This window comes from Hemiscyllium ocellatum, chromosome 22 (genome assembly GCF_020745735.1).
Source record: "Hemiscyllium ocellatum isolate sHemOce1 chromosome 22, sHemOce1.pat.X.cur, whole genome shotgun sequence".
Taxonomy (NCBI): Eukaryota; Metazoa; Chordata; class Chondrichthyes; order Orectolobiformes; family Hemiscylliidae; genus Hemiscyllium; species Hemiscyllium ocellatum.
In genome coordinates, this window is record NC_083422.1 from 37,764,947 (window position 1) to 37,791,576 (window position 26,630).

The 26,630-nt window shown below is 36.6% G+C and overlaps 1 protein-coding gene across 2 annotated transcripts in view; it reads left to right on the top strand.

Moving 5' to 3' along the window:
• The window catches only part of vti1a (vesicle transport through interaction with t-SNAREs 1A), a 353,121-nt gene that overhangs the window by 73,558 nt on the left and 252,933 nt on the right, over positions 1–26,630 (top strand). For both annotated transcript variants that reach the window (XM_060842086.1, XM_060842087.1), the window contains exon 5: positions 24,843–24,926. In XM_060842086.1, the coding sequence (XP_060698069.1) occupies positions 24,843–24,926 (84 nt within the window). The remainder of the gene's footprint in view (positions 1–24,842; positions 24,927–26,630) is intronic.

The window sequence follows — 26,630 nt, forward strand, 5'->3', positions numbered from 1 at the left end:
TTAGAGGGACAGTGACCAAGCCGGTATTTGGTTTAAATGCTTGGTCTGGGCAGAGTTGAGTGATTTTTACTCAGACAGTGGTAGAAAAGTTGTGGTTCATTGCAGCAGCACAGCATTAGAAAAGAGAAAATCTAGATTCATACTTCTGATTGCAATACAGCAAATTCAGCTGCATGTGTTTGGATGGAGACAAAATTGATCTGACTGTTTTCTTCTACAGTAAGCCTGCAGTGTTCACCGTGAAAGCTAATACACAATTGACAGTTGGTTGAGACACCAGTGCAACTGCAAGCCATGAAGGCATTCTATTGTTTCAGGAGAGAGGGGTGGGGAATCATGGTTGTTATAACTTTCAGGTTAATGCATGATATTTGCAAACTAGGCTTAATTTCATTGTGAGAAATTGCAGATTATATTATGAAAGTTATCTGCTGCACTCATTCAATTCATTGATATAGCTTCAGCATATTTACTTTTGCCTAAATACTACTTTGAATCCTGTCGGAAAAGTGTTGTGCATGACTAGAGTGCCAAAATAGTATTTTGTAAGATCTCGGTATTCAGCACTATCTTATAAATTCTAAACCTGTTGCTCTGCAATGCAAAGATTGATATATAACCACAAAGATTGGTAAATTGCTACAGTATGCAATTTATACAATAACAAACCGAGATTATATATCATATTGAAGAGTTTTAAATGTGAGGATAAGAAAGAAAATAGTTAATAAAAGTGAACTGATTGGGCAATTCTCTATTAATGTTCATTGCCAAAATTCAGAATTAACATTGTGGTGCTCTAAGTTAAAATTGATATTTCGTATCAGATAGATCTTGGAACTATTTGTTTCTAACTTGTTCATTTGCAATTGCAATTTGATTTGAAGTTGGTGTCATAGGCTGATTTGGATTCCTTTCTTTGGGCTGAATATACCAAACCTATAATTTTGAAACGTGAGGTATACTCACAACCATTGTGCAGGAGAAAAACGGAATTTGATAGAACTCCATTGGACAATCATAATCTGAACAATCGTACATTCCAGAAAAGTAGTGTTTGAAATCTGGAATCCAGCATTACTGCTTTGAATTAGAAAAGGTTTTGGGTGTAAGGCACATTATCAAATTCTTATTTTCATATCATTAGCGAAGCATTTTCAAATATGTACTTTTAGATATTTGAACTACTCAAATATCATTAGTTGAACATTATTGAATGTTAACTCTACCTGTATTTAATGGTGTAATATTTGTCCTCAGCCTTCTAACAAAGTGCAGTGTGTAGAGGAAGCACTGTAGTGCTACATTTAAACATGTATTCTTCTTTTCTCTGAAAAAAGGTTTTATCAAACCCCAAACAGATTGTGGTTCAACCTTTGCAGTGGTGACAAGCAAGTTTAAATAGTCGCCAAAATTAGGCATTAAAATTGAATTTTATTTGGACTATGGTTTCATCAAAAATAAAATAATCAAGTAGTTTACACAAAATTCTAGTTGCATATGTAGTGTCAATGACTTAATGTTTCTTGCTCAAGTATTTATCCAAGTTGGTTTTGAAAGCCATCTTTAAATCTATTTCAACTGCCTGTCAAATCCTAACCAAATTACTATTAAAAAAAAATTCCTTCTGGGTTTTTTCCCCCTCCAGTCATCCTAAATCTATGCCCTCTGATTATTGACTTTCAAGTATTGGAGACAGTTAATTTAATCTACGCAAACTTTTAATTATTTTGAACAAATCTAATAAATTACATGTGAACATTCTTTTGTTTTAAGGAGATCATATCAGCAGGAGTAGGCATCCAGCCCTTTGAATCCCTTCACTACTCAAGAAGATCACAGTTAATCTCCCTTCTACACTTGTTCCCATATCACCTGAATTCCCTTAGTATCTACAAACATGCCAATTAGGAACTGATTAGCAGCTTGAGCCTGTCCCATCATCCAATGAGGTCATGACTGATTTGATTATTCTATTTCCCGTCTACTGCCAATATCCATTCACCCCCTACTTATCAAGACTCTATCTACTTCTCCTTGAAAAATATTCAAAGACTCTGCTTCCAGTGCCTTTTGAGGAAGAGAGTACCAAAGATTCATTACTTTGAGAGAAAACAAAATCTCATTTTCTCAATCTTTAATGGGTGACTCTTTATTTTGAAACAGTGACTTTTAGTCATAGAGTCATAGTCATGGAGTCATAGAGATGCACAGCATTGAAACAGACCCTTCAGTCCAACCCTTCCATGCCGACCAGATATCCCAACCCAACCTAGTCCCACCTGCCAGCACCCGGCCCATATCCCTCCAAACCCTTCCTATTCATATACTCATCCAAATGCCTCTTAAATGTTGTAATTGTACCAGCCTCCACCACTTCCTGTGGCAACTCATCCCATGCACATGCCACTGTCTGCGTGAAAAAGTTGCCCCCAGGTCTCTTTTATATCTTTCTCCTCTCACCCTAAACCTATGCCCTCTAGTTCTGGACTTCCTGACCCCAGGTAAAAGACTTTGCCTATTTACACTCGCGTAATTTTGTAAACCTCTATAATGTCTCCCCTCAGCCTCCAATGCTCCAGGGAAAACAGCCCCAGCCTGTTCAGCCTCTCCCTATAGCTCAGTTTCTTCCACAAATGGAAACGTTCTTTCCACATCCATTTTGTCAAAACTCCTCAAGAGTAGATATTCATCCCTTTGAATCACTTCACTACTCAAGGTCACAGTTGTTCTGCCTTCTACACTTGTTCCCATATCACCTGAATTCCCTTAACATCTACAAACACGCCAATCAGAAATTTAAATGTTTCAATCAAGTTGTTTCTGACTTTCTAAATCATACCTTTCAGCCTTTATCCAATCATTTAAATAAATTTTAAACTGAAGTTGAGTCTCCCAACGTTAAGCTTTTTGGCATACCATTCATTACACTTTGCCAGATAGAAAATTACCAATTTATGCCTATTTTCTATTTCCTGCTAGCTCAGCAATCATCTATCCATATCAATGTATTACTTTGCATGCCATGAGCTTTTGTTTTTTTTGTAACAATCTTTGATGTGGTCCTTTATCAAATACCTTCTGGAAATCCAAATATAGCATATCCACTGGTTCCCTTTTATTTACAACACATTTTACTTTCCTAAAAGAACGCAAATAAATTGGCTTAATATCATCTGCCATTCCAAAAACCATGTTGAGTCTGCATGATTACCTTGAGCTTCTGTAAATGCCATGCCATAATCTCAATGAAAATTGCTTCTAATCTTTATATTACAAATATTAAACTAATTGACTTGTATTGCTTTTGTTTATTTTTATTCCCTTTTTTTAATAAATTAGTTACATTTTCTGAATGCCCCCTTATTCTGTAATGCTGTTCTCTGCTTTGAGATTTCCACACGAGTGGAAACATCATCTCCATAGCTATCCTGTCAAGTCCCCTCAGAATCTTATATGTTTTAAGAAGATCACCCCTCGTTCTTCAAAACTGGAATGAATAAAGGCTTAACCTGGTTAGCTGTACTTTATAAGACAACCCCTTCATCCCAGATATCAGTTTGGTTCATTTCAGATGATCCTTTGTTTATTAACCTGAAATATTAACTGTTTATCTCTGCAGATGCTGCTTCATATAATGAGATTTTCTAGAAATTTTGTCCTTATAGTTGTACTTCAGTTTCCTTGCATTTTAAAGCCAATATGATGGTTTGTCTTCCTATGGCTTGCTGTATCTGCACACTATACTAAGTTCTTGTCTTCCTTGTATGAGTACGCCTAATGTCAATCTTAAAATTCACTTTTACAAGTTTTAAGTCTTTCTTTTAAAAAAAATCCTTTTCTGTTCTTATAACCAGTTATACTTAATTTGCTACCTTGTTGCTTACTCTTAATTACTGGTACCAAATATGGTGTAATTACACATTGATATGAGCCCCTGGCCACGATATGGCTTTGGCTTAATAACAATCTGAATAATGACACTCATTTCACACAATACTTTTTCTGTTGATAGATTTTTAGAACTCTGTTTAATAGGCAACTATATGTTCAGCAAGTAGGGAAAGAGCAAATTACCCTTGCTCATATAGGGTGCTTGAGGGACTGTGTGTGGGGGGGATCTTTGACTGAACCGGGAGATTTCAGACTGAAGGCTACAAGTATGCATAAACTAAAGAATGTAACAAAACTTTAATATAAAATATGTTGAAAGGGATTGCTGCCAGAGGATGTTCACAGATTTGGCACGAAATAACTAAGTGGTTAGATTGTATAATGACAACTGACAAAGCTAATTATAACTGCAGAAATAAAAATATTTAATGGGGGAAAAGTTGATGCAAAGGATGACAAAGTGTAACAACAGAAAATCAAATAATGTGTACGTGAACTATATGCAGGTTTAGTATTTTTAAGAAAGATAATATAGGTGATGCAATTAGCATCTGTAATGCATAATGTAAAACACAGGAGATATAATTAACCTGTTCCACTAAAAATGAAAGGTCTGAATTTCAATTTGTCTTTGAAGCAGAAAAACCCTCAGAAATAAGCTTTCCATCATAATTAACACAGGAAAAAAGGCATATTTCACAATTAAATGCTTAATTCTGTGGTTTGTACCTGTCTTTCTTTCTCTCCTGTGGCCTCTTAAATTATGAAAAACTTAATTTTTACTTAAATGTGAGAATTACTTCAAAAAGAAATTGATGAAATTATCTCTCAGAATGAATAAATGAAGCTTATAGTTTCAAAACCTGTGAGGTACCTACTCTGGAAAATGCAGCAGTGTGAGAATTTCTGCACATTGCACATATGGTTATGAGGGCTTTGGACTCTCAGAAGAAGAATTAGAAGAATTCATCAATATCCTCAATAATTATAAATTCCATTAAACTTAAAGCTACAGCACATATGGTAAGGACAGTGGTTAGATTGCCATAAGATAGCATTAGTCCAGATTCATAAAGCACAAAAACACCCTTTGGTCCAATGCGTCCATGTTGACCAGATTTTCCAAACTAAACTAGTCATGTTTGCTGGTGTTTGGCCAATATTGCTCTAAGCCTTTCCAATTCATGTACCCATTGTAATATCTTTTAAATGTTGTAACTGTACCTGTAACTACCACTTTTTCTGGCAGTTCCTTCTGTATACGCATCACCATCTGCATTAAAAGAGTCTCTTTTAAATCTTTCCCCTCTCACCTTAAACCTATACCCTACCCTAAGGGAAAGTTCTTTGCTATTTATCTTAACTATGCCTGTCATGATTTTATAAACGTCTATAAGGTCACCCCTGAACCTCCTATGCTCCAGGGAAAAAATTCCCAGCGTGTATAACCTCTCTTTATAACTCAAACCATCCAGTCCTGGTAACGTCCTTGTGTATCTTTTCCGCAGCCTTTCCAATTTAATAATATCCTTTCTATAGCAGGGTGACATTCAAAGTCTTTTCCCTGGGATGAGGGAGTCCAGAACTAGAGGGCATAAGTTTAGGGTGAGAGGGGAAAAATATAAAAGAGACCTACAGGGCAATGTTTTCACACCGAGTTGAATAAGCTGCCAGAGGAAGTGGTGGAGGCTAGTACAATCGAAACATTTAAAAGGCATCTGGATGCGTATATGAATTGAAAGGGTTTGAAGTGATATGAGCTGGGTGCTGGCAGGTGGGACTAGATTAGATTGGGATATCTGGTTAGCATAGACGAGTTGGACTGAAGGTTCTGTTTCCGTGCTGTACATCTCTATGACTCTGACCTGAACTGTACTCAGTATACCAGGAATTGCCTCACCGATGTCCTGTACAGCTGCAACACGAAGTCCCACCTCTTGTACTCAATGCTTTACACCACCTTACACCCTGTCTACCTGTGACAGCACTTTGAAGGACCTATGTACCTGAAACCTTAGATCTCTCCAGAAAATGCAGTAATGTGAGAACTCCTCAAATAGCACATGTAGTTATCAGGGCAATAAATAATACCCTGTATGACTCAAAAGGTTCGAAAAATTCCCATGGCCCTACCATTAACTGTGTAAGTCCTGCCTGGGTTTGTGTTACCAAAATGCAATACCTTACATTTATCTAATTTAAACTCGATCTTCCACTCCTTGGCCTATTGGCCCAGGTAATCAAGATTTCATTAGATAACCGCCTTCACTGTCCACTATACTACCAATTTTAGTGTTTTGGTGTCAACTGCAAATTTACTAAACATGTTTTCTATATTCTCATCCAAATGTTTTATTGTTTAGTTAAATGTCAATCAACAGTAGACCCAGCACCGATCCGTGCTGAACACTGCTGGTCACAGGCCTCTGGTCCGAAAAAACTGTTTCTTACTGTCTGTCCAACTGGCTGGGTCTTCCTGGATCTGATGTGATCTAACTTTACTAACCAATCTACCACACAGAACCCTGTTTGTTTCCAAAATAACTAACACATTACTTCTACACACAAGAAGCCATTGCTCGCACCTTCTGCAGAGTGGTGAGGTCAGAGCTAATGTGTTACCATCTCATATTCACAAAGTTAGAATCTTTTATCCAGGCAGTTACTGCATTTTACTGCAGCTGATCTCTGGATTCTATTTGCAATTTGCACTATGGCCATAATTGCATCCATTTACAATCTTTCTGCATTGACTAACTCCTGAACATGTGTAGTCTTGAACTAGAGATGCCTCATTTATTTTTCCTAGGACTTCAATATTTTCTTGCTCTTATTTAACGGAATGTTTCTATGTTGACAGGCTTGAAATTGTTCTCTTTTCTTTGTAGGCACCCCCCTCTCTTTTTCACACACTTTTGAACTGTGCTGCATCCATTTTGCTATGCTCCCCACACGTTTTCTCCTTACAACCTGCAATCTTTCTGCCTTCCCTATCCCCACTCCCTCCCACCAGCTCTCTTGCAGGCCTCCTGTCTCCTTCAGCCACTTCACATCTTTCCCATCTCTGTCAACACTTTGCACATCCTTCTTGTCTTTCCCTCAATCCTCTCGTTTCCTCCCAGCTTCTTTGCAGTCCCACTTCTTCCCCTTAAACCCCTTTCAATCTACCTCTACTTCCCCATAATGAGCGAGTTCCGTCAAGCTTGTGATCGGAAGAGCAGCTTCTCACCATTTCCTTCTATTCTGTTTAAAGAGTCAACATGCCTCTGATAGGTTGGCCCAACGAGTGAATTTTGTTGGACGTTTGGGAGATTTTGAGGGTTGGTTCACCTGCTGAACATGTGTGTTATGAGCCTCGATATACATTACATTGATATGGTTGCCATCTTTGTTCCTGGGAAATGTATCCAGCCCAAGCATCAACATTTGGAGCCTTTAAATTTCACTCATTAAATTTTAATGAACTCTGAGTTCTACATTAAATTTAATTTTTATTGTAAAATACTTTGTGTTTTCACAAATACCCCACTTGCCAAAAAGATGTGTTGGTTCATTTTTCTTTAAGTTAACGATGATCTTGTTCATTGGGAATGTCACCTTCCTAAGTTCCTGACAGTTTCACATTGGTAGTTTTCCAGCCACTTCCCTTTGTTTAAATTTAATTCAGGCCTTCCTTACCTCTTCAATTTCAACTTACTTCTCTGCTACTTAACTAAATCAATAGTACATGACTGGAAAATGTTGCACGGCATTGCAATGAAATGGACTTCCTGTGATGCTGTAAATGATAAATTGGAGAATATGATTTCCTATCTAATACTGTATTAGCTTTGTTTTTTTTTCTACTTTTGTTTGCCTCATTTTCTGACTCTTGTTTGCTTCTCACTCCATTCTTTCTTTCTTTGACTATTTTGACCCTTTGAGATAGGTGGGTGATATAATTCACTAAGCTGTGGAAAAGAACATCTGAAGTTTGCTAATTGTACTGCCCTGTGGGATTTGCACTGATTCTGTGGCCTGTGTCTCTCAGCAATTCCATGCATATTTGCTCTTGCATATCAATAGAGTTTCATAGATTTCTTTGCTTCATTGTGATCCATAAATTTTCCATTTACTGGTTCCTTTACTCTTTCCCTAAACCTTTCATGATTCCAACTTTTTTCTGTGGCTACCTCTTCTTTCTTGACCTATTCCTTTTTCCTTGGTCTCCTGTTATTCACTTAATAGGTAACCAATTGCCCCACGTATTCTGTATTGAGATGGTTAGGGGGGGCTCAACTTTGTGTCATTATTAAAGTGAGGATTTAGAAAAAGTAATCCAAAGAAAAGTCACTGATTCCTGGGAAGACGTAAGTCAATGGCCTAGTGGAATTATTGCTAGACTGCTAATCCAGAGATCCACGCAATGTTCTAGAGACGCTGGTTCCAAATGATGTAATTTGAATTCAGTAACCTCTGGAATTAATAGAAAAATGTTGATCGTGATTGTTGTCGATTGTTGGAAAATCCCATCTGGCTCACTAATGTCTTTAATGGAAGGAAACCGCCATCCTTACCCGGTCTGGCCTACACGTGACTTCGGACCCACAGCAATGTGGTTGACTCTTAACCACCCACTGGGCAGTTAGGGACAGGCAATAAATGCTGGCCTGGCCAGCAAAATCCTCCTCCCGTGAATGAACTTAAAAAAAAATTATGAGGCAAGATTGGATCAATATCCATTGGAGTTTGGAAAAATGAGAGATAATCTCAATGCAACCTAATAAGCTCCTGAGAATGAGAGGATGTTTTTCCCTTATAGGAGAGATCAGAAGTGGGAAGCATGGCTCGAGGCTTCTGTTCACTTCAAAAGTAAACATTAAAAACAATTTGTTCTTGTAATGTGAAAGTGGTAGTATGCCACCGTCTTAAACTAGTACAACCTATCTGGGGTGGTGGTGTACTCTTAATGCTGTTCAGAAAGGAATTTCAGGCTTTTGACACAGTGATACTGATAAAACAGCAGTATAGCTCCAAGTCAGATGGTGAGTGACTTGAAGTGAAATGTGTGGGTGCTGGTTTTACTGGATACCTGCTACCGTTATCTTTCCAGGTGGTAGTTGTGGGTCTGAAAAATTGTTTTAAAAAAAACCAAGGAAGATTGTGGCAGAGCATCTCAGAGATATTTCATATGTCACCATTGTGCATTGGTGGTAGAGGGAATGAATGTTTAAGATAATGGATAAGGTGCTGATCAAATGTGCTGCTTTATGTTTGATGGCCACAAGCTTCTTGAATTTTATTGGAGCTGGATTCAACCAGTCAAGTGAAGAGCATTCTATTAGACCCTGTGCGTTGTAAGTGATGGACAGACATTGGGGAAACAGAAGGTACACACTGCAGAATTCCCAACCTCTGGCCAGCTTTTGCAGCCCCACAACTTATCTGGCTGGTTCAGTTCCATTCATCATTGATAGTAGCGCGGTACTCAGCAATGTTAATGTCGTGGAATGCTAAGGTTGTAATCCATGGACCTCCCAAGTCTCGGGGAACACAGCAAAGAAGAAACATTTTTTGTGACAATTCCCATAGGGAAATTATAAGTTTTGAATGACCACCCACCAACCAATGTCCCAAATATCTCTTGTAGAAATTACCAACAAGATTTTGCTTTTTTGTAAAACTAATCAAAACAAACATAAATGATCAAAGAACTAACAAATGATGGTTCAAGTAAAAAGGTAAACTTCATTTTAAATAGTTGAAGGTACAAAGATGCATCTTACAAAAACCATGAGCACCTGCATCACTCCCTGCAATCAAGCACAGATCCAAAGTCTTTTAACTACATCTCCAGTCTGCGTAATCTGTCATTTTTCCAGTCAATCTAATTAGCCATTGATTCATGCTCACCAACGACTATATTCCATCTGAGATCTCCGTATATGGCTAACACCAACAATGCACACATCTACAAGTCATCTTTCACACTCAACATGACAGTCCTGTTCAACTGACCAATCAGTAATACCACACTCATGATCTGAGCCACTGATATGAAGTCTCAACTCTTGTACATGCTGAGCTATGTGGTCTGCTTTTAGGATTCAGTTCATTTCAGCACTCTTGCACATCATTCAAGAGTTTTTGGAGTTGTATTTTTCTTCTTACTGATAAACAGGAAACTGATTTGGAGTTTTATTAACATCTGTCAAATTCAGTGTTCCCTTTTCTGTCTCTGACGACTTTATATTTGCACTTGATTAAGTGTGCTGATCGCCCTCACTCTTGAGCTGTTTTGTTTTGCAGCCTGCCTTTGTGTCTGGTCACATTGCTCCTTTATCTTAACTCCCTTCCTATTGATGCAGCTTCTAGCCCAAGTATCACCAGGTTACATGAACTAGTAGTACTTAGGAGACAAGAAAATTCCATTGATCCTTTTACAATTGATACAAACTCTTAAAAATCCTTTTCACACCATTTTTGAAAGTAGTAACAGGTTTCCCCAAATATTTTAAACTTATTACAAATTTTCCTTACTGTTAATGGTCAAAACATGTTAAGATTATCTTTTGTTCAGAATGGTCAATGCCTGGCACATCAGTGGCATGAATGTTACTTGCCACTTATCTTCCCAAGCTTTTATGTCGTCTAGGTTTTTGTGCATGCTGGCACAGACTATTTCAGTATCTGAGGAATCACAAATGGTGCTGAATACTGTGCAGTCATCTCCACCTGACATTCTGCTGGAGGGCAAGTTATTGACAAAGTAGCTGAATGTGGTTAGGCCAAGCATTACATTAAAGGGAGACATGCGTGCAACAATGTCCTGTAGCTGACATCCAATGATCCAAGTATTGTCCTTTCTGCTAGCTGTGACTCCAAACCATGGAGGGTTTCTCCAACAAGCTCCTTGCCAATTCCCATTTACCACTGTTTTTCTGTGTTATTGATGCTGTCAGTTGAATTCTACCTTGATGTCAACAGCAGTTATTCTTGACTTGCCTTTGGACATATTATTTTCTGTGTTTTGACCATTGTTGCAATAATGTCTGAAAGAAAGTGACCCTGGCAGAACCAAAAATTAACAATGATGTATGAATACATTGTTCTTGAGTAGGTGACATTTGGCTATATACAAATGTCTTCATCACTTTCCTGATGATTACGAGTAGATTGATGTATTTGATTTGGTTTATTATTGTCACATGCACCTTAGAACAATGAAATGTTGGATTTTGCACGCAGGACATAAAGTACAAATATCACAGGGCAATTGAACAGGGTGTGGAATACAAAGTTACGGTTGCAAAGAACATTAGATTTGAAATTTTAGAGGTCTATTCAAAAGTCCAGTAACAGTGGGAAAGAAGCTTTTCTTGAACCTGTTGGTTTTATGTGTTTAAGCTTTTGTACCTTCTGCCTGATTGAAGAGTTTGGAAGAGATTATAACTGGGGTGTGAGGGAGCTTTGGTGTTGGCTGTCTTTCTGGGGCATGGCGAAGTATAGATGGAGTCAGTGGCTAATGTGTTGGCTAGTGTGGTGGTCTGGGCTGTGTTCACATCTTTCTGTAGTTTCTTACGATCCTGGGCAGAGCAGCTGCCATGCCAAGCTGTGGATGCATCCAGATAGAATACTTTCTGTGGTGTGTCTGTAAAAGTGGGTGAGAGTCCTTATGACATCCTGAATTTCTTTAGCCTCCTGAGCAAGAAGAGGCATTGTTGTGTCTTAACAATTGCATCCAGGACAGATTGTTGGTTATCATCACACCTAGAAACTTGATGCTGTCAATTATCTCCACCTCCGCTCCTTTGATGTAGATAAGGGCATGCCCTCTCCTTGCTCCCTGATGATCATCTCTTTAGTTTTGCTGGCATTGAGGGAGAACTCGTTATCTTTACACCAAATCACAAAACACTCTATCTCTTTTTGGGAAGTTTCTCAGGTATTCCAAGAATGTTAGGTTAATGCAAGTTTTGTAGCTGTACTGAACAGCTTGGTTAGAGACATAGTCTTCAGTACCAATGTTTGGTGTTGTCTTGACAACAGTCAGTGCATTCAGTTATTTTAATGCAGAGTGATTCAATGTGGCTGAAGTCTAGCTCTTGTTACACTGGGGATCATAGAAGGATGCTGAGATGGATCATCCACTCAATACTTCTGACTGAAGATAGCTGAAATGCTTCAGCCTTGTCTGTGTACTGATGTGCTAGGCTCTGTTGTCACTGAGAATAGTATGGTTGTGGAACATTCTATTGATTGTTTAATGTCCACCACCCATGACTATTCTGTATTGGGCAGTTACTAGTTGCCAGTCAGAACTAAACATATGAGCTCGCCATTTACTGCAGCTGAGCAGGGAGGTTTTTATCCCAAAGCTGTGCACACTGTCAAAATTCAAACAAGTCCATGAGTACTGGCTGAACGCTTAACCCACTCACCTGACTCACCTCTGAAAGGGACACTGTCATAGAGGTGTACAGCATGGAAACAGACCCTTAGATTCAACTTGCCCATGCCAACCAAATATCCTCAGTAAATCTAGTCCCATTTGCCAGCAATTGGCCCATATTCCTCTAAACCTTTCCTGTACATTTAGACATCCAGATGACTTTTAAATGTTGCAATTGTACCAGCCTCCACCACTTCCTCTGGCAGCTCATTCAAGACATGCACTACCCTCTGTGTGAAAAAGTTGCCCCTCACGTCCCTTTTATGTCATTCCACTCTCACCTTAAGTCTGTGCCCTCTAGTTTTGGTTTTTCCTAGCTCAGGGAAAAGACTTTTATTGTTTACTCTATCCAAGCCCCTCATGATATGCACCAGCTATAAGACATAACAATGACTGGCTTAAATCAGGACTGCAGAGATTTAATGTGATTTTAGATGGATTTGGTTTTGCCCTGGCATGCTTTTCTTCACTCTTCATTATCAGTTTGACTGTCAGGCTGGTTCACTGCATTTTAGAAAATTGGATACACTGCATGCATACACACTACAATTCCAATTCAACTACCTGAGTTCCAATCCTGACAAAACTATTAGGTTTAATGGAGAAATTGAAGTCTTGAAGTCAACTAGAACTCCAATAAGGGCATAAAAACTGTTTCAGTGATTAAATTTCATTACCATGTGCACTTGTGTAAAAGTTGATCTCATGTAAAATTCGACCCTTTATTTTTGGTCAAAAAATCTTGTATTTTTCATATATCTTATATAAAAGTCGATCCTACTATATCGCATTATAAATCTTTTACAGAGGAAACTGCATATTCCCATTAACCCACTTAAATGAAATTGCATTCAATCATTCTCACCAGTAACTCTACTCATCGCTGTTTGTTTACTATATTGTGTCTCTATTCATTCATTCATTCATTCATAACTCAACTTAGTCCACTTCGTTTACTATAGCATCTTTTGATTCATTCATTCAATTATTCCGACCAGTACTAAGTCTATCAAAACTTATCTCACTTTGTTCACAATACATCCAAAAATTAGTACCGTTAAAAAGTTAATCATTTTAATTGTGCCATTATATCTAAATAAAAGAAATATTAGCTACATATATCTTTAATTATTTGACAGATTTGTTAATATTGCTGAGGTTCATTACTTATGAGAGTAAATGGGAGGAACTGGAAGAATTTGGCAGGAAAGTTCAAGACGCTTATACATTCAGAATTTACTAAATTTTCATTTTAAGTGTGTCATGGTCTGGTATAATGGCAATGTTGGACAGTGTGATTTTGCAGGATTTCAGTATAAATAAAGCTTACTAACAGTAATTCATTCTTGTTTCTCTTGCTTTAATCCAGTAACCTTTACTGTAATTCATTGTGTTTTTCTTCTTTACGTGGGGTTAGTTGAACGATCAAATTGACTTCTGCTAATAATATGGTATTTCGAACTGGAGCATGAATTTCAGCTCCTCAAAGCTAATGTAATAGTCGACACTATAAATTGAACTTTTACACAAGTCTATATGGTACTTTGTGAAGTTATTAACAACTTTATTTTGCCATTTAAAATTTCTAATGCCTAAAAATAAGACATTGTTGAAGAAAATATTAATAATTGAGGGCAAATGTTTTTACAGCAGGCAATCATTACAGGTCAGTGATCAAATTAATATTGTAATTCTGTTAGCCACTTAGAGACATGATAAGTAATATCAGGTTATTTTTGTCATTGAACATTATAATTCCCATTAAAATGTTCTATTCTAGGAAGTGCAGCAATGTAGGATCAATCTAAAATCTAATCCTTACATACTCTGAACGTTTATTTACAGCGATACAGATCACAAACACACACCTCCTTACTCAACACTCCTACTTTTAGCCTGCTATATATAAGCACATAAGTGATTCCCTGGTTAACACGCACCACTTGAAGTCAAGAGTGTAGTGCTGGAATAGCACAGCAGGTCAGGCAGCATCCAAGGAGCAGGAAAGTCGACGTTTCGGGCAAAGGCCATTCATCAGGAATGAGACTGGGAGCCTATGGGGCACCCACCCTCCCATTTAGGTCTCCACCCCAAGGCTCCCAGCCTCATTCCTGATGAAGGGCTTTTGCCCGAAATGTTGATTTTCCTGCTCCTCGGATGCTGCCTGACTTGCTCTGCTTTTCCAGCATCTCCCACACTTGACACTAATCTCCAGCATCTGCAGTATTCACTTTCACCCACCAATTGAACACAATTTAATACTCAATTGCTACATAATCAACAAAGTGCTACCTGGCAGTACTACAGATGATCAATAGAGGTAAATGGTGACATTCTCACATTAAATCTGTGCAGGTAATATTTTCAAAAAGTTTTTACTGGTTTATATGTTCTATGAAGGTATTTGAATATGATATAGATATTTTACTTAATTAGAGAAATTCATTTTTGAGATGAGAAAATACACTATTTAAAATGCTTCTCTGAAATACAGAATATAAATATTCAGGTGTGGCAGCAGCTAGAAGAAATGTATTAATACATTTATTTGCCATGTAATTTTGAAATTACAATAATGTTACATTCCTTTATTTGGCACTTACTACACTGGCTTTCTGAACTGCACAAATTCATCAGTTCTGAGTGCTGTATCACTATTTGATTTTGTTATATGGTCCCACATAGTAATGTGTCATCTATATACAAACGTTCTTATTCCACATTCTTGTTGCCTTAACAGTGATAGTAATAAGTGATTCTTGGTGGTAACTTACAGGAAAGTGGTAATTGACAGTAAAAAGATACTTTGTCATTGAGTCTGATTAGTTTTTGTGCAATTTTATGCTTAACATTGAGAACATCTCCAGCCATTTTGTTGTAGTTTTCATTACTGCAAATTTGTTTTGGATACCAATAAAAAGTTAAACAGTCAAAATCACCACTATTAGCTTTATCAATCTTTTTCCCTCATTTGGTTGCATGTAGTGAAGTAAGAATCTGATGTAGATATTTAATCATTGCTGCTTTATTGCTGTACCACTGATGGCTGTGCTTATTTGCTGCTAAGCCCCCAAGCTCTAAAACTTTGTCTGCCTCTGACAGTCCTTAGATATACCTTTTTAATGAAACTTTTGGCCACCTGCTAAATATTGACTTGTGGGATTTTAATTTATTTGTAGTGCTTCTACGAAGTGCCATGGGACATTTCGTTTCATTAAAGGTATTGTATAAATAAAGTTATTGTTTGATAATCTAGATCTGTTGCAAGCCAGTGAAAAGAAAATGACTGGGCAGTGGTCCTAATGGCTAACCAGTTAAAAATTCTAGTCACAGAAGAATTGCTAATTCTTAATTTGCCACAGGATTATTTTTTTCGGGATTGATTTTTGTTTTAACTTATCAGGTCATTGTCTATTTATTCATGCATTTATTAGAATCCGTGGCTCTTCCTAACATGTGACATTTAAATTTTTTAAGCAAATCGGTTTTCATTTTTTTCATCACTGTTACTTAATTATACCATCCTAGAGTGAATTAATCCACTATATTTTATTTGTGCATGTGCTGCATTATGATCGTTTTTTTCATTTTAACACCAAGTTACAGCTCTTTTTGTCTAGCCTTGCATTTTGCGTTAATTTAACATGCAGTAGGACAGGACTTCCTTGAGGGCTGGACTTTAATTGTCATACTTTTCACTTCTTTGGGATTTTCTATTGAGTGAAGAACATGTGCTATCCACATTATTGCCATATTGGTAGATAATAACAACTGACAGCTAAGGCATAGAACAGTGGAACACTTGGTTTGACTGACTACTCTAAGTATAGAACTCATAAACTATTAATAAAAGGTGTTATGAATCTTGAAGCTACACTGTAGTGAACCTATGACATTACTTGCTCTGCCAGTTGAATACTTGCCATGATGTATGTGTGTATATGGGAGAGGGGAATAATATTTTATTGATATCTTTACTCATCTAGTGATCTGTTTCATCAGTAGACCAAAATCATAGAACACTGCCTAATTTGGCATTGTCCTTTCTTTATAAATATTTTGGTTTTAAAATAAAGTAGATAGGGGGCTGGGGAAGCCAGAAGTAAACCCAGTTTGATACTTAAGCATACAGTGGAGTGTTTAAGCTGCCAATTGTGATCTAATTGAATAATTGATTGTGATATGGCTATCGTTCAAAAGGTTTTAGTTACTCATAATACTGCAGACTAACTTTATTTGGCCCATTTCAAGTTCTGTACTGAGATTCTGATGACAAATCATATATTTCAGCCCAGTGGGCATTTTATACTAGATATGGACATTTTTGTTTTGTTTGAATGATATAACATGCTGTAGCACTATTGTAATAACTGTTTTATCACGTTTAATTTTATAAAAATCATTGAGAGTTAAAGTCACTATCTCTCTGTCAATGGGCTGCTGTGTTGCTGCTTGGAGTCAAAATTACTGTGTCTGCTGATTCCTTAGATGGTTTGGAAACTACTCCATCATTCATATCACAAAAGATAATTTGAAACAATACAAGCTGTCAGTTAGGGATTCACTACAACTTTGCATTTCGTTATGCTTATTGTTCTGCAAATTATTTTGGAAATGGAATACAACTTTATTGAAATTTGAAGATGTTGAAATGAATTACAAACAGTCTGTGTTGGATTCAGCTATTTTCCACAATTCTTCAATGTATACAACAAACTCTGTTGACAACTTCACTAAATTGCATTGTTTAAAATACAGCCTTTTAGCTTTGTAGCAATGACAGCTGTTAAACATCATCAAAATTATTATTTTCATGCCTTATTGGAAATACCTTAAAAAAGAGAGAATGGGTGGATGGAAATTGAAAACATTTAAAAAATTGATTAGTGTGGATAAAGTCAACTTTCATTAATTTTATTTTAGTGATATTATTTGAACAACCCAGCACATTTCTGGCTTTGGGACTTCTATTTCTATATTTCAGTTAGGCAAAGTCACAAGTTAAGGCCTTGGTCACTATCGAATCTTGTATTCAATCCATCAAGTATGCTAACACATGCCATATTATTTTACTAGTTTTTTTTATATGTTTTTGATTGGTTGGTCATGTTGATTTTTGAGTTCAAAGTAAATTGCATACTTCTGGACTCCGTTTTTTGGAGTCTGCAACTCAAATCCAATGATCTGGTGTTACTCCCAACTGTAGCTTCAATATGGATAAGAATCGGTAGAAGTTATTCCTTTCAATGTACGCCAAGCCTTATCCCCCAAACCAGATCCTACACCTGTTCTTCTGCCGCCTTATTAGTATCCCATCTCGATGCTTGAGTATTTATTTGGGGAGAAACAAAAATGGCAAGGTGTGAAGGCTACTTATTTCATTTTGATAAGACTTATTTTCCTGTCTAGTTCAGATGTTTTCTGCTTTACATTCAAGATCTATGCTTACTATTTTTATGTTGAGAAACAGACATGAAGTAGAAAGGCTGACAAGATTAAGAAGCAATGAAATGATAAACTGGCAGTGGTGAGCCTAGGTTTAAAAAAAACTGAGGTTTCCATGAGAGGTAATAAAGATTTAATAGGTTTGAAGTTCGTAGGAAAAATCAATTAGTCAGGAAACAGTCTCCATTTCAATAGCATGGGATGTGGAGAGGAGGAAGAACCCGTTATTTATTACTTTGCATTTACAGAAACACAATGGTACTTTTTTGTTGATGAAATGGGAATTGTTTGATGTTAAGTAAGGAATGGATTCTTGGAGAAAGCTTTAGGAAAAGATATTGAAGTTATATTTGAGATGAAATTGTGGAACAAAACATATTATGGATGAAGCGTAAGGATGGAGTCAGTAAAGATTAGGGGTGATAACTGATGTTTAACCTCGTGAAACACATGAGTTTTATCTACTTATTAATTGAGAGAGGCAATTTTCAATGCCCCACTAAAATAAATGAAGATGATCAAAGCAGAATTATTTATCTGTTTCACTGTCAGGTGACTGAAGTTTGTGAACACTGGGAATATTAGAAGAATATATGGAATCGCCAGGAAAAAAGTTCACCTATCACTTTTTATATAAAGGCTCAAGTCTCACTGTTCTTTTCTGAAATTGATGCAGGAATGGGTTGTTTAGTTCCTTGCACCTGTCCACCAATTACTAATGATCATGGCTGATTTGATTATGGCTTTAACTCCACTTGTCTGCCAGCCTCCCTGTAACCTTTGACTCTCATCAATCAAACGATTTTCTAATTAAATCTTGAATATATTAAATGACTCCTTTCCCCTATTTTCTGGGGAAAAGAAATCCAAATATAAACTATCCTCAGAGAAGACATTCCTCATCTCCATCTTAGAAGGGAGGCCCCTTTTCAAACTGACCCCCATTGTTCTAGCTTTTCTTATAGAGTGAAACATCTTTTTTTTCTTCTTCTCAGCATTTGCCCTGTCAAGCTCCTTCAGAAACTCCTATGTTCCATTAGGATTACCTCTCATTCTTCTAAACACTGATAATTATAGGCCCAACCTGCTCGATCTTTTCTCATAAGTCAAGCCACTCATCCCAGAGTGAACCTCCTCTAAATAGCTTCTAATCGAGTTTTTTTTTCTCCGAAGTTCCAAAGCAATGCAACAGTATATAAAACAGTAATTGCTGCTCCTGGAATTAGAGGAAATCACCTCTTAACACTTAAAATACCTCAAAAAAAAAAGGAGCAGAAATTTTTCCCATGTTCCATCTTGGATTACCCAGAATCCCAGAAGGTTTAGGGTGAGAGAGGAAAGATATAAAAGAGACCTAAGGGGCAACTTTTTCACGCAGACAGCGGCACATGTATGGAATGAGCTGCCAGAGGATGTGGTGGAGGCTGGTACAATTGCAACATTTAAAAGGCATCTGGATGGGTATATGAATAGGAAGGGTTTTGAGGGTTTGGACCAGGTGCTGACAGGTGGGACTAGATTAGGTTGAGATATCTGGCCGGCATGGCCAAGTTGGACTGAAGGGTCTATTTCCATGCTATACATCTCTATGACTCGAAGTTTGTCCATCCTTAAACAAGGTGACCAAAGCTATATGTAGTACTCTAGATATAGCTTCACCAGACTCTGTACAGTTGTAGCAAAGCTTTCCTTACTTTTAAACTCATTCCTCCTTGCAATAAAGCCCAACATTACTTTCTGATGTCATAGAACATAGAACAGTAGAGCACAGAACAGGCCCTTCAGCCCACGATGTTGTGCCGACCACTGATCCTCATGTATGCACCCTCAAATTTCTGTGACCATATGCATGTCCAGGAGTCTCTTAAATGTCCCCAATGACCCTTCCTCCACAACTGCTGCTGGCAATGCATTCCATGCTCTCTCAACTCTGTGTAAAAAACCCGCCTCTGACATCGCCTCTATACTTTCCTCCCACCAGCTTAAAACTATGACCCCTCATGTTAGTCCTTGTCACAATTTGCTTTCTAACCTAACTTCAAATCATCAGCAAATTTGGCTACAGTAAAGTTGAATAGTTGAAGCCCTACCATTGATCCCTTTGGCATTCCACTTATTATAGATTGCCATCCTGAAAATGACCTATTTATCCCAAGTCTGTTTTCCTGTTAGCTCATTCGCTATCCATACTAATATATCACTCATTGCTATAACTCTTATAAAAGCAAAATATTCCAGATGCTGGAAATCTGAAATAAAGAGTTCTGGAGTGAAAAAGAATCAGACTGGACTTGAAGCACAAGCTCTGTTTGACTGTCCACAGATGCCAGACCTGCTAAGATCCTCCAGCACTCTGTTTTTATATACCATGAACTCTTGGCTTGTGCAGAAAATGTTTCATACATAGCTATCTCATCCCCTTACCCTAGGTAAATCATATGCTAATCATTTTCTAAACTGAAGCATTTTAGATATCATGTTATGTAACCTGACTTTGAAATTCTTCCCATCCTGTATAAATGATTACCTTACATTTACAAGGCATATATGCGGGAGATAATAAAACTAGTTGGTTGCGCTTTTATACATTTATACAAATGCAGTCAATTGTCTACACGTTCACAAGAATGATCCTGGGAATGAAGGTTTGCCACATATGTAATTGAGGATTCTGCGTCTGTAGTTAACGGAGTTAAAAAAGATGAAGAGGATCACATTGAAACTTACAGAATACTGAGAGGCCTGGATAAAATCAATGTGGAGAAGATGTTTCTACTAGCAAAAGAGACTAGGATCCAAGGCACAGCCTCAAAGTGAAGGGCTGACCGTTGAAAACTGAGATGAGGAGAATTTCTTCAGCAAGAGGGTGGTGAATGCTTGGAACTCAATGCCACAGAAGGCTATGGAGGTCAAGTAATTGAGTGTCTTCAGAGGTAAGTTCTTGGTTAGTAAAGGGATCAGTGATTATGGGAAGAAGGCAAGAGAATGAGGTTGAGAAACATATCTGCTATGATTAAATCGTACAGTAGACTTATTGGGATGAATAATCTAATTTTGCTCCTTTATCTAATGGTTTTATGGCATTATTTATGCTTTATTTTTGAATAATGTCTTCTGGATATATGTTGGTTTGAAGTTGCAGTTATTTCACTATGAAAGCTACCTTCTTATATTAACTATTTCAACAGCTTTAAATATTAGGGTTTTGCACAATTAATTTGGCAACGTTTGAAAATTGCTAAATAATTTCTAATTATTTTGAGCTCAGCCTCTGAATTCTACACGAAAAAAAGTGACTATGTTCTGTCCTGCTGACCTCTAATCCCTTTGATCAGCATGTCAAAGTTTGACTGTCTCAAGGTGAAAATAAAAAGACATGAAAAGAGGATCCCTCTTTGCTTCTTATCCAGTTCAAGTGGCAATTAATGAAGAAGCAGTTTGTTGAAGGTGCTAAAGAGTTGGTATGTTGTTTGTACCCACTCACTCGATGTCTTGACAATTTTGGGGGTAAATGGCATCAAAGGTTTTTCCTGCGTCCAGGAAAATATCTGGCACAGTAAATCAAGTACTTGACAATCTCGGGAGGCGTGAAAGAGAGTTAAAGTTTCAAGACCAATGGGACTCTTCTTCAGAACCAACTAAATGAGTAGGAAGTTGATGCTGTACAAAAGTATTGTTGCCTCATTTGGTTAATGTAGTGCTTTGGAATGTTGCTTGTTGATTTGGACTTCTTGGATCATGTAACCTGCTACAGTTATGTTTCAAAATGTAGCAGGAATTGTAATAAATCTGTGTATCAATTATAGTTTTTGTTTAACTAAATATATCTAAAATTAATTTGGAGTGAAGAAGTGAGCAACTTGTATGTTTAAAAATCCTAATTTGGAGTTTTACTGAGCTTGAAACCAAGATGCCTTGGGTTTGATCACTACCTTCTGCTGATTTAGCAGAAAAAAGCTGTGGCAATCATAATTAGAATTCAGTGTCCTTAGACCGTGAAGAAGTCCCAGCCAGATTTGTGCATCCAACAACAATCCAGTGATTTTTACTTGAAAAGTGTGCATGTTATTGTCAATGGAAGGTATAGTTAGGATCCTTCTCTGTGTAATCCACAGCTGAATACCTTCCTTATAGTCTTAGACTGGAAAACTGACAATTTGGAATGAGTAGAGTTGTGAATTAGTACAGAAAAGACTGTGCCTCAAGATGTTTTGGTGCCATCAGAAGAGGAAAGAAACTTGTTGAGTGTGAAAAGGATTAAAAGTAGTAGAGTTGTGAAGCATTTGTGTTAAATGGATGATTCCTTTTTAAGAATTTTATAGTTCATGGTGAGAAACGTCATTATCATAGATATATCTAACCTGGCACGTGTTATTCCTTTCATAATCTACAGTTTATTTTGGGGGCATAATTTTTTTGACAAATGTTTAACAAATATTTCTTCTCTAAGATGAAGGAGAATCTGGTGAACTCACTCAAAGCACTTGATAAAGGAAATATCAGGGAAGAACTTGTCTTTATACAACTTTTCACTGTCTCAGGACTTACTAAAACTCTTAAGTAAATAATACATCTTGAGGTGATCATATAAGGAATTTACAATATTATAACGCAAGGAAATATGGCAAGGTCTCACAAACGATAATTAACCAGATAATCTATTTTAGCAAGATTAGTTTAATGGAAGGATAAATGCTGTTCATGCAATCTTTCATATCCAAATGAAAGTCTAGGTGATGCCTTAGTTTAATGGTTCATCCAAAGATTTCCACAAAATTGCAGTTAATGTGCTCAAATCTCAGGAGTGAAGTTTGAACCCACAACCTTCTGAATCAGAGGCAAAAATGCTGTCACTGAGCTAATGCTGACAGCTATGATGGGGAAGATGGTTTCTATTATGTTACTTAATTTTGGTATAATATTGTTAACATTTCTAGAGTTTAGTGAATTATTAATTCATGCCGTCATTCTATAAATCTTGATTGCACAACATTTTGTTGTAGTTCACAATGTGAGCTTTTTTAAAATCTAAATTATCTTTACAAATTTCAATTTTTTAAAATTCATTTGTGGGATGTGGGTGTTATTAACAAGATTTATTGTTCCATCCTAAATTTCTGCATCTACTCAGGTTTGCAACTTCTGCTATTGATTGCAAATAGCTGAAATTATTATGGTCGTTGATGTTAGCCTCAATATTTTCAACATTTTGATCAACTGCTTTTTTCCCATCTGTTTTCATACAGTTAATAATATTATATATTAAATGAGCAGAGTCCAAGTAATAACATAATAACTAATTTAGTAGTGATAGGTATCAGTCTTGTTTTTCATTTAATCTCACGAGTGCCCATTTGGCGAGATTGGCACTACAATCTCTGGGCTACATCATCTCCATATATAGCTGCCATATAATCTCTGTCCCTTTTTCTAAAACACCTTTAACTATATGCGTGAAGATTAAATATGGTTGCAAAGGAAGTATTGGAAATGGGGGAGAAAAATGCTGCTGAGTTAGAGGAGAAAAAAACTGAAGCTCTGTTTCAAATGGTTCAGATGATGTCTCTTGAAAAGCTCTCCCCTGCCAGGCCTCAACTCTCATCACAAGCTGCTGCTGCCCTTTTGATTCTAATTGCACTCAACACTTCCTTTTCTATTCTTTTCACATAACATTAAGGCATGTATTAAAATATACTTTGCTATTAATAGTTGCTTTTAAGCAAAGGTATATACTTTTTAATATTTTTAAAACTATTTGCTAAACAGTTTATACAATAGAAAGTTTGGGCCATGCAGTTTCATGCAATTATGAGGAAGATTTTAATCACTTCTCACTTTTCAGGTTTTGCTTTGGGAAATCTGTAATAATTTTGATACTGACTTGGAGTGCTTTAATTTGTTTTACACTCTTAACCTGTTTATGCTTCATACCCTCATCAATTCTGTTGATAAAGTGAAGAAACATCATGAATAGTCTAGGTTTATTCTCAAGTGAAAACTTACGTTAGCTGATTTAAGTATTCAATTTTTTTTGCATTGTATCCAATTTTAAGGAAGAATAGGAGATAATTGTAATGTAGTGATTACTAGTTAACATAATTTTGCATATTGGATTGTAGGTTTGTATTTAGCCACTTTAATGTGCTTCACTTGTGCTCCCAACTTAAAATGTTTTGTGCTGTCTTTTGTAAACCTTTTTAATGTTTTGTAACTTCACATAGTTTTTATTTTTAAGTTTTTTTCATTTAAATGTTAGAGATTATTGTAATTAATTAACCCATTTGAAATAGGAATCTTTTTGGTCTACAATATACTTTTCTCTTTAATGCAATTGCCTTTTGGTAATTTTTCTATTTTGGTTAAAAAATTAAAAGCTGATGGATGGGTTGTGTTGTTTGTTCAAAAAAGGTGCATTGTTTACTATTACTCTGAGTAGCTTAGTATTAAGATAATTAACAATTTATTTTCAAATTTTTATAAAGATCTAATTTCAGTCTACTCAGCTGAATTCTATTTTTAACTGTACTTTGTTATGTGCATGAACTTTGTCTTGCTGAAGAAAGTTTCATAAAGTTAGGAACAAATATTTATATTTGTTCTTTAAAAAGTGACAGCTTGATTAACTCTGCTTGTTAGTAAAAAAAAAATCATCTTTTAACCAGCAGTCCACTTTGAAAAGTAAATACTGGAAATCTGAATAACTTGTAACAAGAATAAATTTGCTTTCTCTTAAAATAAGTCATCTGCGTGAGCTGATTTTAAACAGAAGAGTTCTAAATGTTTTTAACTGCCTGCTGTCATCCCTTTCTTTCCACAAACAAGTTGTGTGAGGTGAAATCAATAGAATGAAACCTACTCTTTCAAGTCATTTTGAATTAAGTCGCAATTCTGGATAAGTGGTATATTTCTTTAATTTCCAACATATCTATATGTAGAGACAATTTCCATGTAAGTGGTTAGCTGCTAAAGTGGATCATTTTTCTCTAGGTTTTCCATTCGAAAGACTATGCTTAGAATAATTCGTAAGCTTACTTTCTAACACAAATTTTGCTCTTTTTCCTTTCGTTTCCAGAAAAGGTCACGGATCGCCTACAGTGATGAGGTAAATCTTCGAAATGAGCTCCTAGGGGAAGATGGGAATACCTCTGAGAACCAGGTAGGGCCACTAATCAGCATACCCTTGTGGGTGGCTTGAGGGTGATTAAGGTCAGCGAATAGTACGTCTTCTCAAGCTGCTCACTAACAGCATTAACAGCAACTCAAGTGGAAATACATTGTTTAATGTAAAGCTGAGCAACAACAAGCCTCTGATTTTAAACCATTTAAGTTTTAATCTCAGTACAGAGAAGACATGTAGACTTTCTAAATATTATCTGATACAAACTTTGTATTTCATGAACAAATTTCCAGCTTAGAACAAAATCTGCAAGATGTTAAACTTTGCTTATAAGTTTATTTTTTTATTAATGCTAGTAATACGGCTGGAATCTGTGAAGTAGTGAGCTCTAGCGATAGTGCTATGGGGGCTTACTGTGCAAGAAATACACCATACTGCAGTTTTAGCGCAGGGGTTGATGCCGGTCAATTTAATTCCCGAAGATCTAAAGGAGGTCAGTATCATCTCATATAGCCTTGGCAGAGCAGATCATTATGAGCAACAAATCTGTTAGTTGCATGGCATGGATTTATAACGAAATGAATGGTGAACCTTTATAAGTTCTGAAAATTGTGTGTTCACCTAGCGATAATGTGTAAAGGACATTTAATAGAGTTCAGCATTTATTCGTTATCTGTATGCGGGCAGAGAAGGAATTGGCGTTATCGCTTTTCATAATTCTGTAGTTTCGTGCATCACGTGGTCTTCACATACTGCGGCGCAGTTTCGATTTCAGTCACAGCAGCAGTCTGGCCACTAGAGATTCTGCCGGTTCAAACCAGCGCGTACCAGATTTTTCAGGTTACAAAGAACAGATTACCACTCATATCGAATACCATATTGAAAATCTTTGTTTGAAAATCCTGTGATTATCATAACTGAAATGGCAGCACTACATTCTTAATGATGATAATGAAGAAAATGCAAAATGTAATCGTAAAATTTCAGACTGTTTAGTGCTTCCACTATGCCATTGTCTTGTCTAGTTGAATACTTTTTTTGTTAATATGAATTAATATGTACCTCAGCATGGTACAAAACAAAACCTGAGGCCCATTGCAAAACCATCTTCAAATCCATAGAGAAGCTTTAAAATCAGCCAAGCAGCACAAACAAGATAAAGCGCATTTTGTTTAGGTTCTATTGTAAAACAGCTGCGCCATGCTTCGTAGTACTTATGGTTATGACCAGAGACGAGGTCGTCTCTTCCGCTTAGTTTTGGATTCTGGCCCATTGAACATTCTGGTAGTGAGTTAAGAAAGAATATGACTGTCTTGCAAACAGCAAGACATTTTGACAATCGTACCGTCAAGTGGTGTTTGTTTTGTTTCTGTTATGTGAATAATTTGATAAACTACCTTGGAATGCTAAAATATCTCACGAAACATACTTTTCTTTCCTGTTTTCTTTTTCTGTCTTACCAACTGTATTATCCGCTCCACCTTTGTAATTTTGCATTGTGCTTAAGTTTTTCTGAAAGTAACTTTTTTACCTTGTGAATTCAAATAATTAAAATGCATACTCTTTACAACTTGGCGCAGTTAGCCCCATTGTATATGTCTGTTTGGTTTCACTGAAGCTATTAAGATTTGTCTTTAATTACAGTTGTTAAATGGTAATTGCAGTGGGATCTGCATCAGAACCTTGAAATAATACTCCATACTCTCTTTGCCTCTTTAAAATCATCACTAAGAAGTCCCTCGT